The 15,902-nt window shown below is 52.2% G+C and overlaps 1 protein-coding gene across 2 annotated transcripts in view; it reads right to left on the bottom strand.

Moving 5' to 3' along the window:
* EEFSEC (eukaryotic elongation factor, selenocysteine-tRNA specific) overlaps nucleotides 1–15,902 on the bottom strand; it is a 256,685-nt gene that overhangs the window by 64,924 nt on the left and 175,859 nt on the right. For both annotated transcript variants that reach the window (XM_019022999.4, XM_055381498.2), the window contains exon 5: nucleotides 2,462–3,118. In XM_019022999.4, the coding sequence (XP_018878544.2) occupies nucleotides 2,462–3,118 (657 nt within the window). The remainder of the gene's footprint in view (nucleotides 1–2,461; nucleotides 3,119–15,902) is intronic.

Genomic DNA, 15,902 nt, shown 5'->3' with positions numbered 1-15,902 from the left:
GGGGAAAAATGTACATAGGAAAAATAATGACCTCTTCCTCAGGGTTATTAAACGGTTTCAAAATAAAGTACGTAGCTAGTAAAGGCGCATAGTATATGCTTAATCAGTAGAGTGGTGACAGAGTGGAGGGAGGCAGGAGGCAGGCTCATTCCTGCCCTGGGGCCCAGAGGAGAGCATGTGGCACAGAAGCCCCAGCCTACAGCCAGCCCCTAGCATTAAGGCAGGTGCCCATTCAGCTAGAGCCTCAGGGGGTTGCGAGTTGGGGGAGCTGCTCCTAGCCTGGGCACCCATGCCCTTTCCTCCCTTGTGGAGCCTCAGGAAGGCCCTCTTCCTCGACCAAAGCCCTGGGCTCATAGGATCTCACCTCTGCACACATCCACAGTCACCCTGTGCGGCTGTCCCTGGTTGGAGGAAGCCTGTCTCTGCTCAGGTTTGTCTATATGGGATTTGGACTCAGCTTCTGTGGACTGCCTACAGTTCTTGTGCTTCCACTTCCAGCCTCCCTGGACTGAGCAGGAAAATGCTGGTGTCCCCAGGTTGGTGGCAGGACATAGGCCAGGCATGTCTCCTGGCCCCTCCCTCAGCCCTTCGGAGGCATGAGTCATTGCGGCCATATGTTTACTTGCTCCTCACAGACCCTCCCTCCCAGTTCTCAAAGGAAGTGACTGCTGCACCGCTGTTGACAGGCCTGAGTGGGAGCAATTAGACCCAGGAGCCACACCAATTGGGATATTACTCTCTCACAGATATTTTACTATAGAATAATTATATTCCAAACACTGCTAATAAATCAGGCTAGACAAACGAGTGACACACACTTTATCACCTTCATCTTCAATCAGCATCTTGGGGCTGGCCTAAGGCTGATGGAGCCCTGAGCAGGCCCCAGCGGCCCCCCGGAGCTAAGGGTCCAAGCTCTGGGTCTGGGGAAGGGAGAGGAAGGGGTTGCTCCTCAGTCCCCCACTTGAGGGCAGGTCTAGGTACAGGGGCAGGAAAAGAAGAGGGCCAGGGTGGAGCACCCAGGAAGAACCTAAGACAAGGAGAAAGGGAGGGGAAGGGGCTGCAGTGACAGAGAATTCCAGATGAGAAAACCAGTGGATTTTCTCCCAGAGGAGAAAACCTGTGGACGGAGACCTGGAGTGGAGGGTTGGCGATGGAAGCCCACCACATGTGACACCGTGGATGGGCCAGATGTTGTGCTGGCACCTGCACTAAACCCAGGGGACCTCATCAGGCTCCTGTGGGGAACTGAGGCCCTTGTTGAAAGCCTCAGGGCAGACCCCTCCTGCTAGGAGTCTGAGCCCCCGACAGTGGGGTTGCCAGCACTCCGTGCTCTTTAAGCCAGTCAAAGCCCAGTCATGTCCCAGTACAGCTACTGCTGATCCGCTTGGACCCACAGCCAGGGAGCCAGCCAGAAGAGACGGCAAGGTTTGGCTGTCCATCCATCCTGCCTTCAAGGCCCGATGGTCATGGATTCCCACTCAGCACTGTGTGGACAGCTGCTGGGGATGGATGCCCCATGGGAGGAGGTGATTCCACTACTTTGGGGGAGACCACCATGTTCTGTCCACCCTAGTGGCAGGCCCATCCCACCCAGCACTGGGCCCAGGTGCTGATGCACCACAGGACCAGCCGAGGGAGGCCCAGGGCCCAGTCAGAGTCTCCTGGGACAGAGCAGGCACCACCCTGAAAGCACAAGGCCAAGGGCCGCCCAGCAAGGCACAGCCAGGGCCTCATCCTCCTTCAACTAGACTGGCTCACCTACATGCCTAAGGCCTGCATCCAGCGATGGTGAACTTCAGGCACCCTAGGTAGCCAGGGGCTGGACCTCCCACTGTGTCAGCTTCCTGTACCTTCCTTCCTCTTGCTCTCTGGCACCCTTAGCCCCTTCCCCTCAGTCCACAGGTGAGGAAAGACCTGGCCACCATTAGCCCCTTCCCCTCAGTCCACAGGTGAGGAAAGACCTGGCCTGGCACCACTGATGGGCAGTGTTTCCCTCTGGACATGGGCAGCTTGCAGGGGCATATGGGCAGATCCCAGCTGGATGGAGGTACAGTGCCCACCAAGGTCAAGAGAGTGGGGCCTGGTCAGGGCAGCAGGCCAGGGAAGCCAGTGCTAACCGCTGCCATCTGACACTGGCTGTGGGGGAGCCCAGACCTGCTCAGACCCATGGGTGCCACATCTACCATGTAAATAAGCGGGGGTGGGATAGCCGGGTGGGGTTGGGTACAGTGGGGGTCCCCCTGCCCAGGTGCTGGCCCTGGCTCTGTGACCGACAAGCTGAGAGAACTGTGGCCACCTGACCATTCTGGGCATCAGATGCCTTGTACAGAAACTACAGAGGTTGGCACCAGAAGGTCTCTGAGGGCCTTTCTGGCTCTCATCACAGATGTCAGGCCATGGAGCCCAGCTGCCCGAGCAAGAAGGGAAGGGGTGTGGGGCCAGGCAAGGGCATGCTCACCCGCTCCACGAGGCCATGCTTGTGCTTCAGCTTGTACACCTTCAGCCTGGGCAGGAAGCTGTCGGCGTAGTTCCTGTCCTCTAGCCCGTGGAGCAGGATGCCATGGAAGGCTAGCCGGCACGTGTTGGTGTGAATGTCCGCATCTAGCCTGGAGCCAATCACCAGGCACAGCCGAGGGCAGGTGACGGGCTTCTCAAACTCCACCAGGGCCCACTGCTGCCGAGGACAATGGCCCTCTGTGGCCTGGCCGGCCTTCTTGTCGGCCTTATCATTGTCTGTCACTGCTGGTGTCAAATCTTTGGACAGGTACTGCTCCTGGAAAAGGTATTCTTGAGAGAAGTCGAAAGAGTCCAGTATAGGCTCCTGGTCAAAGTTATCTGGAGCAGGACTGAAGAACATCAACCGGCCCATGACTGTTTCATGGCCCACTGTAATGTGGAACTTGGCCTTGGTTTGCAGGGGCCCCCGGAAATACGGTATCTTTTCCACAGAGATGAGGGCCGCATGGACAGTGTGCAGGGACTCGGGGGCACACACCAACCCGCGCTCCAGCAGCTTAGGGTCAAACTGGGTGACGCAGATGCCCAGCCGGTCTCCTTGCATGGCTGAAGTGATGGGCATGTGGAACATCTGCATGGACTTCACCTTCTTCACCACCTGATGGGGAGTAAGCAAGAGAGCACATGAAACCAACAAGCCTTGGGGCTGTGGGGAGGAGAGGGGAGCTGCAGCTAGAGAATCCTGTGCTTACCACCACCTGCAGGCACCGTGAGGACCAGCCAAGGGGGGTCTGGGGCCCAGGCACACTCTTCTGGACCAGAGCGGGTACCACACTGAAAGCACAAGGCCGAGGGCCGCCAGCAAAGCAGGGCCAGGGCCCCACTCTCCAAGTCTCACTGTTCTTCTGGGGGGAAGGCAGGGGTCATAGCAGCCAAATCCCTGACTACCTTAGTTCCCTTCACCCCTGCTCCAATCCAGGCTCCAGTCCCTTCAAGTTCCTCCCTTCCATCAATCATGCTAGCATTTTCCAGCCCTCTGTCCAGGTTTGCCTGCCTCCTCCCCGCAGAATGGCCTCCCCTGCTGCTCAGCTGGCCAAGCTGTGCCCATTTGCCCTCTAAAGCCTGGGACAAACACCACTGCTCTGGAAAGCCTGTCCCAACTCCCAGTGGCAGAACTTGTCCCTGACTCCTTAGTGGTAACCCAGCCCCTCTGAATCCCACAGCCTGCTGCATGGTCACTGTCTTGTGTATCTGCTGCCTGCTGGCTTGTGGGTAGCCTAGGGCAGGCTCTCTCTTCATTCATTCAACACATATTCCCAGAGTGCCTATTGTGTGCCAGGCACTGTTCTAGGGGAAGAAATACAGTGACCTCTGTTTCCAAAGAGCTTAATATCTTGAAACAACAGCAACAACAAAATTACCTATATAGGAAAAATTATATATATTAATTCAATTCATATCAATATAAAATTAATATATAAATTACATGCATGCAAATATATATTAATATAGTTATATAATATTAATCTATATTAATATTATATGAATATATTAGACAACATATGCTATAAAGAAAACAAGGCCAGGTGATGTGATAGAGAAGGCCTGGGTGGGGTAAAGGTCTCGAAGAAGTGAATTTGAGCTAAGACCTTAGCATAAGAAGCAGACAGCTGTGTGAAGACCCACAGAAAGACAGCTCTAAATGGGGCAACTGATAAGTGCAAGCCCTAAGAGGGCACTAGCTTGGTGAGTCTGGGAATACACCGAGGCAGGAGGGCTGCAGCAAGGGTGGGGAGGGAGACAGCAGGGAGGAAGGCTGATATGGTTTGGCTGTGTCCCCACCCAAATCTCATCTTGAATTGTAGCTTCCTTAATTCCCATGTGTTGTGGGAGGGACCTGGTGGGAGATAATTGAATTGTAGGGGTGCTTTCCCCCATACTGGTAGTGAATGTGTCTCACTAGAGCTGATTGTTTTATAAGGGGAAACCCCCTTAACTTGGCTCTCATTCTCTCTCTTGCCTGGTGCCATGTAAGACGTGCCTTTCGCCTTCCACCATGATTGTGAAGCCTCCTCAGCCACGTGGAACTGTGAGTCCATTAAACCTCTTTTTTTAAAAAAATAAATTACCCAGTCTTGGGTATGTCTTTATCAGCAGCATGAAAACAGACTAACACAGAGGTCAAGGCTCAGGCCCCACAGTAGAGTGCAAGGCACGGAAGTCACTGGAGGAGTTTAGGCAAAGGAGTAACCTGATCTTATCTCTGTTTCTAAAATATCACTGACTACTATACTGGGCAGATTTCTGCATTCACAGTTTGTAAATCAGGAACAGACATAGAAAAGTCTCCAATAAAAGTTCCTGAAATGAACAAACATTCCTACCTATGATCCACTGTCTCTGAGATGAGAGGAAACTGTTCATGGATTTGAAGCAGAGAAATATGTAACATATTTCAGAAAACCTGCCATCAAAAATAGTTAAAGAGAATTTTGACACTTAGGTTGCAAGCATCCCTGTCTACCGAGTCAGGGTGTACAAACACTCATTTTCTCCCTGGATAAAGGGAGAGTGTGTTGCTAATGGCCCATGAGCCCAGGACCTTTCCTGGAGAGCCATAATACTCAAGTGTTTGTTTAAAGATCATTAACTACCTAACCAGAGGTCAGGGGGCAGAGAAAGTGAGACGCACAGTGTCAAAAGCCACAGCCAAGATCAATCACAAAGAAACAGAAAACATCTCTGAAATGGTCTGAAAAGGCAATAGGAGAATGAGATTTTTGGGAACATTACTCAGAGTCACTGGAGAATATCACCTTACACTAAGCGTCGTCTGTCCAGTGAGGTGGGGCCCAGGTCACAACTCTTCCCTCCCAGGCGCCTGCAGCAGCCTGTGCGGCTTTCTAAAATGTTTCTCTGATAAAGCAATTATTTGTCACCACCTCCTTTGTGGGCTCCCATCGTCTACCTCATGGCTTTCAAAGCTTGTCATGGTCCTGCCACGAGCAGGAAGATCCTCTGGTCAGCTGGAATTCTATGGGGACTCCCGGTGATGGGTGGCGGTCTCCTGGTACCCCCTCCACCGCCCCACAAGGCAATCTGCTGAAAAGCCTCACTCACAGGGCTGAGCCCCAACTCCTTAGCTCAGCCACCAGGAAGCCTCCACCACGCAGCCCAACTCCACAGCCTTTTCGGCCCCACATTCTCCCCAACCCTGAAAACGTTGCCAAGGGACTCTTGAATGAATCCTTGTAAATGCTGTGCTTCTGAATGTCTCTGTGCTTTGCCCCTGAGGCTGCTCCCTGGGATTTCTTCCACTGGCAAATTCCCATTCATCCCTAACCCCTGCTCCCGTGGACCTCCTACAAGGGCTTCTCTGATAACTCCAGACACAGCTGACCATCGGAACCTGACTCACTGTTTGGTTACCACTGCTTTACAGGTCAGCCCCAGCCTCTGTGTGCCGACAGATTTAAATTATATACGAAACACCCATGAGCTCATTGCCCTCTCCGCCCCTGAACTACATTATCGATAACTCATACCTACCTGTGTGGTCCTCCCCACTCAGCATTCCCACCTGCCCCAGCAGGAGGGTGCCGCTGCCTTGAATTTGGCGCACAGCATTCCCTTTCTTTTTATACACACGTGTGTATGATTGTGTAAAGGCTCACTACATATGTAGTACACATTCCTAATCAGTAATTTGCTTTGTTGTATAAGTTTCTGAACTGTATGAATGAGGCATCGTGCCAGTTATGATACTAAAAATCTGTGCACATAGTGCATGCACCTGCAGCTCATATGCTGCCGATGCCATCTGCCGCACCTTGTGTATTTAGCACAACCTGGACTCCTATCGATGTGCACTGGGGGTGTTTCCAGTTCTTTGCTGGAAAATGCTGCAATGAATTTCTTCTGTCACAAGGATCCTGCATGGGCACATGTGCAAGGGCTTCTCAAGGACACAGTTCCTGGAGTTGAACTGCTGGATTGCAGGGTGAATGGCTGTTCAACTTTGCTAGGTAGATAAATCAACTTCTACCAATAAGGCCCAAGACACCCCATTGATACACGTCTGCTCCAACATTTGGCACTGCCAGATTTCTTAATTTTGGCCTATCAAATGTGCATCTCTTCCCTTCTAAATCCCAAGACAAGGACTGCGCTCTCCCTATGCTGCGTCCTCAGTGCCCAGCACAGGAGCTGCTGAGAAACCTGGTTGTGACAGGTCCAGATAAATGCCCAGCCGCTCTGAAGAGAGTGACTGCATCAGATTCTGGAAGAGAAATGCCCCTTGTGGCAAAATCATACCTGGCAAAGCACCGAGCTGAGATTCCAGACGTGCCGGGGCTTGAGTGAGATCCTTGTGTTTATGAGCCTTCCTGTGAGAGAGGGCGGCCAGGGGCCTCATGCTGCCCTGATGCCCCTTCCCCCTCCTCCTCCCCATCAAGCCGAATGTCAAGCAGGCTTTATTCAAAGCATGTTCTCTTTTCAACAGGGCTTGTGTTCTCAGGACTGAAATCATAAAGAATGCCTTACCAGGGCACCATGAAGAGCACAAAGATAAATAACTGTGCAAATCAAGATTTTAAGGGCCTAGACAGGAAATTGTGGAGCAGATAAAGATGGGGACAGGGCAGCGTGGCACTCCCATGGGTTCTCACAGGCACATGCAGACAGCATTGCCACACGGGGTGGTCAGTGAGCCCATGCTCACTGAGGGATGCTTCGGAACAGAAGACCCATTTAGAACACCAGAGATAAAGAAAAGTAGATAATTTTACCAACCTAAGAATGAGAAAAACAGGCTTTCCTTTTAGTCATTTATCTTCTAGCCAACTTTGAGGGCCTCTCTCCATCTACTGAATAACTCACTCCTCAAACATTCGCTAATGTCCACGGGGCGCAGCTGAGGTGGCGCACGCACATTCTCTCAACACGTGGGTAGCAACCTTCTCTCAGGACCAGGCCCAGGCTCTGGAATGTCAGCAGGACGAGCAAAACAGATAGTTTTAGACAGTTGGGTTCTATAAAGTCTGCTGTCTTCTAGAGAAGAAAGATGTTAATTAGATCACCACTGAATACACGAGGAATTATGAAACTGTGGGAGGTACTGTGAGAAAAAAGGCTGAGGCTGTATGAGAGCGAACAACTGGGAGCCCTAATTCATTGTGGGTAGTCAGGGAGGACTTCCCTGAGGAGGTGGCATTGGAGCCAAGACCAGATCGGTAACAAACCACCCACAGGGATTCCAGGCAGAGGGAAGAGCAGAGCAGGCCTAAGGCCCTGGGCAGGGGAAGAACCAGGCCCCCAGTGGAACTGCGGGTGGCAGGGCTGGCTGAGGTGCGGTGGTCCAGGGAGACAGCAGGTTGGAGACATGGGCCAGCCACCATTGCCATGGACAAAGCACCAGGAAGCCACCAGTGATGGGGCACAGGGGATGGCAGAGGAATGACACTGCCAGTTTGCGGTTTTAAAAGATGCAAACTGGCTATACAGTTTGGGGAATAGATTCAGGGGAGGTAGAGAAGTAAGAAAGGAAACATGGAAATTAGCAAGGAAGATACTCAGAGTTCAAGACATATTTTGGTGGTGACAGACTAGATGTGGGGACAAGGAGAGACTGGTGTGTAAAGAACAGCTGGTGTGTAAAGAACAGCTGATGTGTAAAGAACAGCTCCCAGGTTTCTAGTTTGAGGATCTGCCTCATGCTAGGTGGGAGCAGGGAGGAGCCAGCTTCAGGGGAGGGGAGCTGGGAGTTCTGCAAGTAGGAGCTGTCTCTGAGGCTGCCAGAGAGACACAGACGTCTGAGTTCCAGGGGAGGTGGAGACTGGAGCTGGGAGCATACAGACTTACACCCAACTGCCTCTTTGAATGGCTGACAGGCATCCCAGCTTACTACGCCCAGAACCTAAAGTCTCCTTCAGCCTTCCGCTTCTCCAGGGCAACGCTCCGATGTCAGGGGAAAAGCTGGGGCTTCCACCCACCTGGACTCTCCTTATCCTCTTGTAGCTGTAACCAGCCATCAGGAGACAGGGTCGGCTCTACCTTCCAAGTAGGTCCAGTGCCTGACCCCTTCCTGTCCCTGCACTGCCTGCCCTGGTGCCAGCCTCACCTGGCTTGGATTGTTGCCCCCTCCCCCGCAGCCTGTTCTTCCAAGAGCCTGTTCTCCCCTACAGCCTGTTCTTCCTGTTCTTGGAAAAACACAGATGATGTGACCCTGGGGTTTGCCTCCAGGCTCTCCACTGGCCTCCCATCTCACTCTGTAAAAGCTGAAGTCCTTTCCAGGACTCACAATGCCACACAGCCGCCGTGATGTCTCTGACTTTATTTGCTGTGACCCCGACCCACTGTTCACATCCCTTCAGTCATGTGGGCCTTGCTTCCCATTCCCTGAATGTGCCAGGCATGCTCCCACCTCATGGCCTCTGCACCTGCAGTTCCTCTCTTCCTCACTTCCTTCCCATACCTGCTTGGATGCCACTGTATCAGAGCCCCCCCCTCAGTCACCCCTCCCAGCAAGAGACAGGCATTGGCCTATCCCTGTCACTCTCTAGCACCTTGCCCACTTGGTTTTTCATCATAGAGCTTCCCACCGCTTGGCATCCCTTTGTTCACTGGCTGTCACTCCCGCACTGGAATGGAACCTCCATGAGGACCAGGCTTTGCTTTGTTTTTTTCCATTTCTATCTGCAGTGCCCAGCGCCATGCCTGGAATGTGGGAGGCCTCAATGCAAGTGGGAAGAGTAACTGAAAGGAGCCAAGCCACATGGGCCCTCTTTTGGGGAGCTCCTCCTGGGCCCAAGCTCCACATCCACAGCTGCAGGAACAGGGTGGTCCTGGGGCTGGCCAGGCCCTCAGAGGATCCACAAAACCCCAAGGGTAAAGAGTCTACCAAATGGGAGGATAGGGCTGGGGCCTGCTGCCCAGGGGCCCCCAGTGTCCCAGGCGGGGTACGCGTGAGAAGGGCAGCAGAGAAGGCTGGGAGGTGGAATGGGGAGAGGTGCTGCTGCCCTATACCACCATGGTGGCCTCTGGGAGGTCCGTCCCCTGAGCCTAGCTCCCCAGAGGGCACGGGTGATTGCAGAGGCTCTCCCTCACATCCTTCCCATCCCTCCAGCACCAAGCACTTCTGGGGAAGGAGGGAGGGAGGAACACATCAAACAAGCAAACACTTTTTAAAACTCAAGTTCATGCTTGCTAAGCAGTTTGGTCCTTTCTGATTAACAAAGAAGCTTTGCCATCCTCTGGGTCAGTTATTCTTCATAAAAAACCCCACAGGCAGGTCAATATTTTGACATTCAATTTTATGGATGAAGAAACAGAGGTTTTTGATGTCTCCAAGGTCACAAAACAAATAGGCTGAGACTTGGGATGATAAACGCTGGGACTGCAAGGCAGGCCTGATGTTCCACGGCCTCAGCTCTGACAGTCGAGCAGAACCACACCCTGCCCTGCCAGACTCGGGGCTCAGCCAGTCAGGGTGCTGGCAGCAGGCAGCAGGCAGCTGTGGCTCCTGAGTGGTTGAACATGTAGAGCCCACACAGCCTGAGCCCAAAAAGATGGCTCCTGGGGCAGAAGCAGAGAGGGAAGACTCAAGACAGGGGACTCCATGCCACCACTGTGACTCTCACATCAATGCCAATGGGCAAGTAAGATGAGCCCCCTTTCTTGGGTGAGAAAGCAAAGCCCAGGACAGTCAGGCCTGCCTCGAGACTCAGATGTGGCAGAGGCAGGTTCAGTCTAGGCTGTCTCACCTGGAAGCTCATGCCAGCAGCTACCCTGGGGAAGGTCAGCAACAGCCCTCTCCCTGCTGGACTAGCCCATGGAGTTTTCAGAGCTAACTCTCAGCTGCATCCCTCCCTCCCAACCTCCCATGTTTCCTGTTTTTGGGTAGCACAATATGCCCAGTTTGCTGATCAAGTGGATGAGAGAACAAATGAACACCCCCTTCTGACTGCTCCCAGGCCCGATGAGCTCGATAATCCTTCTGGCTTTTCGACTGTCTTTCAACTTAGCTTTCTGGTGTTTTGAGGATTCTGCATGGTAGTGTGCCCAGCATGATCTGGTTTCCCTTTACCATGCACTTTCTGAGGCTACTGAAAACATCCAGCAGGAACAGTTTGAGGTGGAGTCATCCTGTGCTCATCTCTGTTCTCCACAGCATCTTGCATGAAATAGTAGGCACTCAACTGACGTGCACACGAGCTGCATTATGTTACCACAGGGCCGATATGGAAGATGGAGAAAGAGTTGGATACCTATGATGGGGAAAATCTTTACACACCTGATTCCATTCACTTCTAATGATAGTGGCTAATGATGATCTCACTTTACAGACAAGGAAATTGAAGCCCCCAGAGGTTAAGACATTTATTCAAAGCATGCAATCTGCCTGTCATTAAAGCACATATTCTCTTACTACATCACACCAGAAAAACACACTCCACCACAGAAGTCCAAGACGAAACACAATTCAGCACAGCGATATCACTAACATGGGCACTCCTTCTGTCAGGTAAGAAATGGACAGGCCACACCATCACAACAAACTTTAAAGGAACAGCAGTGTTGGGGGCTCTCTCCAGGATTTTACAGAATCAACAGATGCTTGAGTGAAGCAGGTAACAGACTTGTGCTTAGCAGCCTTTCTAATGTGCAGAGATTTTGTAATAATGTACCAGCTATAATAAGATTGGACCTCTATTATCCATTTTGTTCCACTAATGAGCCTGGAAGCTCCTGGTTGTGCCAAGGGCTAGGGTTGGGACCTTGCAACTTCATCATTACTTAATAAAATGTAAATCGGAGAGGAAAAGAAACACACAAGGTTTGACACTAATAAGCTTACAGCAGGATCAGTTACTTCAATTCAAAGAGGTTCAGACTGGAGGGGAAAAATGAAATAAGCTTTTAAAGATCAGTCTAGGTTTGGCTCCATCAGACCTAACCAATTTTGTTTAATAAGGTTCAATTTGGCTGCTCTTATTTCTCCCTCTTCTTCGACCTAGGCTGGGTACAGATAAGACATTTTCCCCCGCCTAATGCATTTAATCACATCTCACACACAAGAAGTCAAACCTAGGGCTGTGCATGAGGACAGAGCAGTATGGGCCCTGGAAACTGCCAGCGCTGCCCCTGCAGGTTGAGATCCCAGCTCCCCAGCACCACCTCTGGGGCTGCGAGAGGGAACCTCAGGTCACCTGTTCAAGACCAGCCTGGCCAACATGGTGAAACCCCAACTCTACAAAAGTATAAAAATTAGCAGGGCATTATGGCGGGTGCCTGTAATCCCAGCTACTTGGGATGCTGGGGTGGGAGAATCACTTGAACCCAGGAGGTGGAGGTTGCAGTGACCCGATATTGCGCCATTGCACTCCCGCCTGGGTGACAGAGCGAGACTCCGTCTCAAAAATAAAAAATACTCAATGGAGCACTTCGGATTTTGGATTTCTGGATTTCAGATGCTTAACCTGTTAAGTATATCATGCTAATATTCCAAAATCCAAAACAATTTGAAATCGAAACACTTCTGGTCCCAAGCATTTCGGATAAGGGACATTCAACTTGTATAGACTTATTAGTGTATACAGTGGCATCATGTTTGCAGTTAATTTACTACTTGCCTCCCACCTGCAGCAATATATTGGTGACATCTATTCATATTTGTGTGTGTGTATATACATATATATACTACCATACACATGTATGTGTATATAACATGTGTATATATACACACACATATATGCAGCTGTCAAAAAACATACAATAACATATATATGGTATTCTTTTTTGACAGCTGTATAGTATTTCTTTATATGTCATTTATCCATACCCTTAATGGACATGTGAGTTGCTATTTATACTACTAGAATGATTTCACGGTGGCCATTTCTTTATACATCAAATTGTATATATACATAGGGTTTTTCTAGCATAGATATCTGGATGAGAAACTGTGGTGTTGTGGGACACAGTTTCAGTTTTACTAGATCTTGTAGATTTTTCTCTAAAGTGGCTGGTTACGCTTCCACCAGCAGTACAAGAAATAACCTCTTCCCCACACCCTCCCCAGCACCTGAGGCTGCAGGCCTTTAAATTTTTGCAGTCTAATAGGTAAGGTGTGCTGACCCATTGCTATCTTAGTGTGCAGTTTCCAATTACCAGGAAAAAGTCTCTCCTAGAAGGGGTCTCTGGAGTCTCTCCAACATCTACTGTCCCACCCATAACTCCTAGGGGTGGCAAAGTGCATGTACCTCAGCTACTATGTGAGCCAGGTGCTCAGTGACACACACAACTCTTTAGGAAGGGGAGATGCATGGAGGAGAAGGGGAGAAAGGAAGGGGGATGCACTGAGGAAGGAGAAGGAAGAGGGGAGATGCATTGAGGAAGTGGGGAAGAGGGGAGATGCACTGAGGAAGTGGGGAAGAGGGGAGATGCACTGAGGAAGGGGAGGGAAGAGGGGAGATGCCTTTAGGAATGGGGGAAGAGGGGCAATGCACTGAGGAAGGGGAGGGAACAGGGGAGATGCCTTTAGGAAGGGGGGAAGAGGGGCAATGCACTGAGGAAGGGGAGGGAAGAGGGGAGATGCACTGAGGAAGGGGAGGGAAGAAGGGAGATGCATTTAGGAAGGGGGGAAGAGGGGAGATGCACTGAGGAAGGGGGGAAGAGGGGAGATGCACTGAGGAAGGGGGGAAGAGGGGAGATGCACTGAGGAAGGGGGGAAGAGGGGAGATGCACTGAGGAAGGGGGGAAGAGGGGAGATGCACTAAGGAAGGGGGGAAGAGGGGAGATGCATTGAGGAAGGGGGAAGAGGGGAGATGCACTGAGGAAGGGGGAAGAGGGGAGATGCACTGAGGAAGGGGGGAAGAGGGGAGATGCACTGATGCCCCCTGCCCCCTTGTGCCCAGGCTGGGCTCGGATTCCCAAACGTCAGTAAGGCCCTTGCACACAGCGTGGCTAGTGTTACCTGGAGCCCCACAGGAACACTGCTGCCCTGCCCAGCTCTCCTCACCCCTGTGGCGCCCTGTACCCAGCTGAATCCCACTCACTCTGAGACCTCAGGGGTCCCCCGACCAGCTCACAAAACCTGTTCTGAGTCTACAGACAGACCAGGACGCTCCTTAAGCCCCGTAACCCATTAGCATCTATCCAGTGTGTGCCTGTGTGCTCTGTTGTTTCCTGGATCGGGCAGACAGCCCCAGGTAGACAGGCTGGGTTTATTTTGCTCACCACCGATCCTCAGCACAGTGCCTGCCACATGGGGCACACTCTGAGAGGAAGGGAATGATCTGGCTTTCTGCCATGTGGCCCAGCAAAGGCCCCTGCCCATCTGTGGCGACCTTACAAACAAACCCTTGTGATTAACCTCCCAGTCACTGCAACAATGGAAAACCATAAAAGTGACAAGGGGCCTACCAGGGAGCTTCACCAGGGAGCTTTACGCTCCTCCTCCCAGCCACCCCAAGTATTTGCCATCCCATAAAACTTTAAATGAATTACAGCAATGCTGGATTCTTCTGTTTTCTATACAACTGGGACTTTGTTTTTAATGACATCCCTGGGCTTTTTAGGGGGTAAGGAATCCTTGGGAGGTAAGCCAAGGGATCCAGCTCTGTTTTCAGGGCTGAGCCAGAAAAGCCATCACCGCCATGGAGCAGCGAACAGGACCTCACCTGTGGGCCCTGGGCCTGAGCAAAGAGCCCAGGTGGGTCTGGGTCTTAAAGGAATGGATCCAAGGTGGACAGAAAGATGCCCACAGTTCCAAGGCTACCCTGTCCTTCAGCCAGGTTTATGAAAGCCCAGCACTGGCCATGTCCCTCCTATGTGTGGCTCCCACAGCTCCCGCCCCTCAGGGCAGGCTGCTGGATGGGCACACAGGCCTGTGGCCATCTGGCTGGCTCCTGAGCACTCCTCAGCACTGCCCTCAGCACCCTAAGCTTGGGCCAAGTCCAACTCATGGCCTAGATGCCCGATGGTGCCTCCCAGCCCTGTGCCTGGGCAGAGCTGGCTTCCTGACTGCCAGGCCCCTCCTCGTCCTTCCAGCCTTACTCCAGCTAGAGCAGGTCATGCTGCCTGCCCACCTTGGCCCCCACAGCCCACGCCACTTGACCCCCACTTTATCTCCGATACTTGCTATGTAGCCATCCCTTTAGCTCCTGCCTCCTGTCCAGACTGAGAGCATCAGCGGGGGTGGGGGGGGGGTGGGGCTGGGTGGCACTAATCTCCGTCCCTGGCACAGAGGAGCATGCTCAGGAACGTCCGTCAGACTCAACTGATGATCCTCTGCACCCCAGTGCAGCTGTGCAGGGGCAACATCACTTGGACTCACATCCTGCAGGAGCACTGGCCTGTGGCTGCTGGCACCAGAGCATCAGCAAGGCCAGACAAGGGTATGACCAGCAAGCCAAGAGCAGAGACAGGGTCCCCAGGGAAGCTGCCCAGCAGCTGAGCCTGGGCCTCGCTCTCCCTCCGTGGGTGCTGGAGGGGGAGCAGTTGAAGGCATTTGGGTCCATGACAGTAATGATAAGAAGAAATCGGGAAGAAGAAAAGAGAATCATCACTGTGACAGTGAGCGAGGAGGGTGAGAGGGGGGTGCCAAGGATCACACTGGGACTCAGTCATCCAATTGAGCTGCCACTGCGAGCCTCCTGAGACACATGGTATCCCATTCCAAACCCAAATCCCAGGGACTGAGGTGGCTGCAAAAGCGGGCTGCTAGGTCTGGGATGTATTTTCAAATTCAACCTGCCACTATTTCTTGAGGTGGATCAAAGAAATTAATCCCTGTAAAACGGCGAGGCACTCTCACCTGGCACGGTGCTGTGGGGCCTCAGTGGACACTGGATACAAGGCTCGGAGCCCCAAGAGGCCAGCCCCACCCCCTGAGGGGCAGTTCCCTACGTGCCACCAATATGGCATAAAAGCCCTTGTAATCCAAGGGATGTAAAGCAGTGGTGACCCTAAGAACTGACTTTCTCTCTAGGTTTATTCTTTTGCTCATAATTTCTGTTTATTACAACTTTAGCCTTACAGACAAGAAACTACAACAGCTTTATGACATTCCATTGTTATCCTTATAACTTGCTGGAAGGGCAGGCATGCAATGGGCTTACGGCCCACTCCTTGGTCCTGGGGTGCACCAGGGCATCTAATTTGCACCCCACACCTCATCCCATGGCCTGGACCTTGCCTACCTGCATTCTGACATCTGGACGGCGCATGTGGCTTGAGGCATGGGCTCCTTTTACTCCACAAGATGGCTGTTAGACTGTGATTCTGTTTAGAGCCAGAATCACCCCTGCACTCACCTCCCACCCCACTTAGGCCTGGCCCACTTCTGTGGGTGCCCACTGTCAGCAGTGAGCATGCTGGACTTGGGGCCAGATTCACTGAGGTTGGAGCTGTGGCTCCAGCTCTGAGCTGTGGGCAAGTTCTGT

Source organism: Gorilla gorilla, chromosome 2 (genome assembly GCF_029281585.2).
Source record: "Gorilla gorilla gorilla isolate KB3781 chromosome 2, NHGRI_mGorGor1-v2.1_pri, whole genome shotgun sequence".
Classification (NCBI taxonomy): domain Eukaryota; kingdom Metazoa; phylum Chordata; class Mammalia; order Primates; family Hominidae; genus Gorilla; species Gorilla gorilla.
This window is presented reverse-complemented; position numbering and strand designations above follow the sequence as displayed.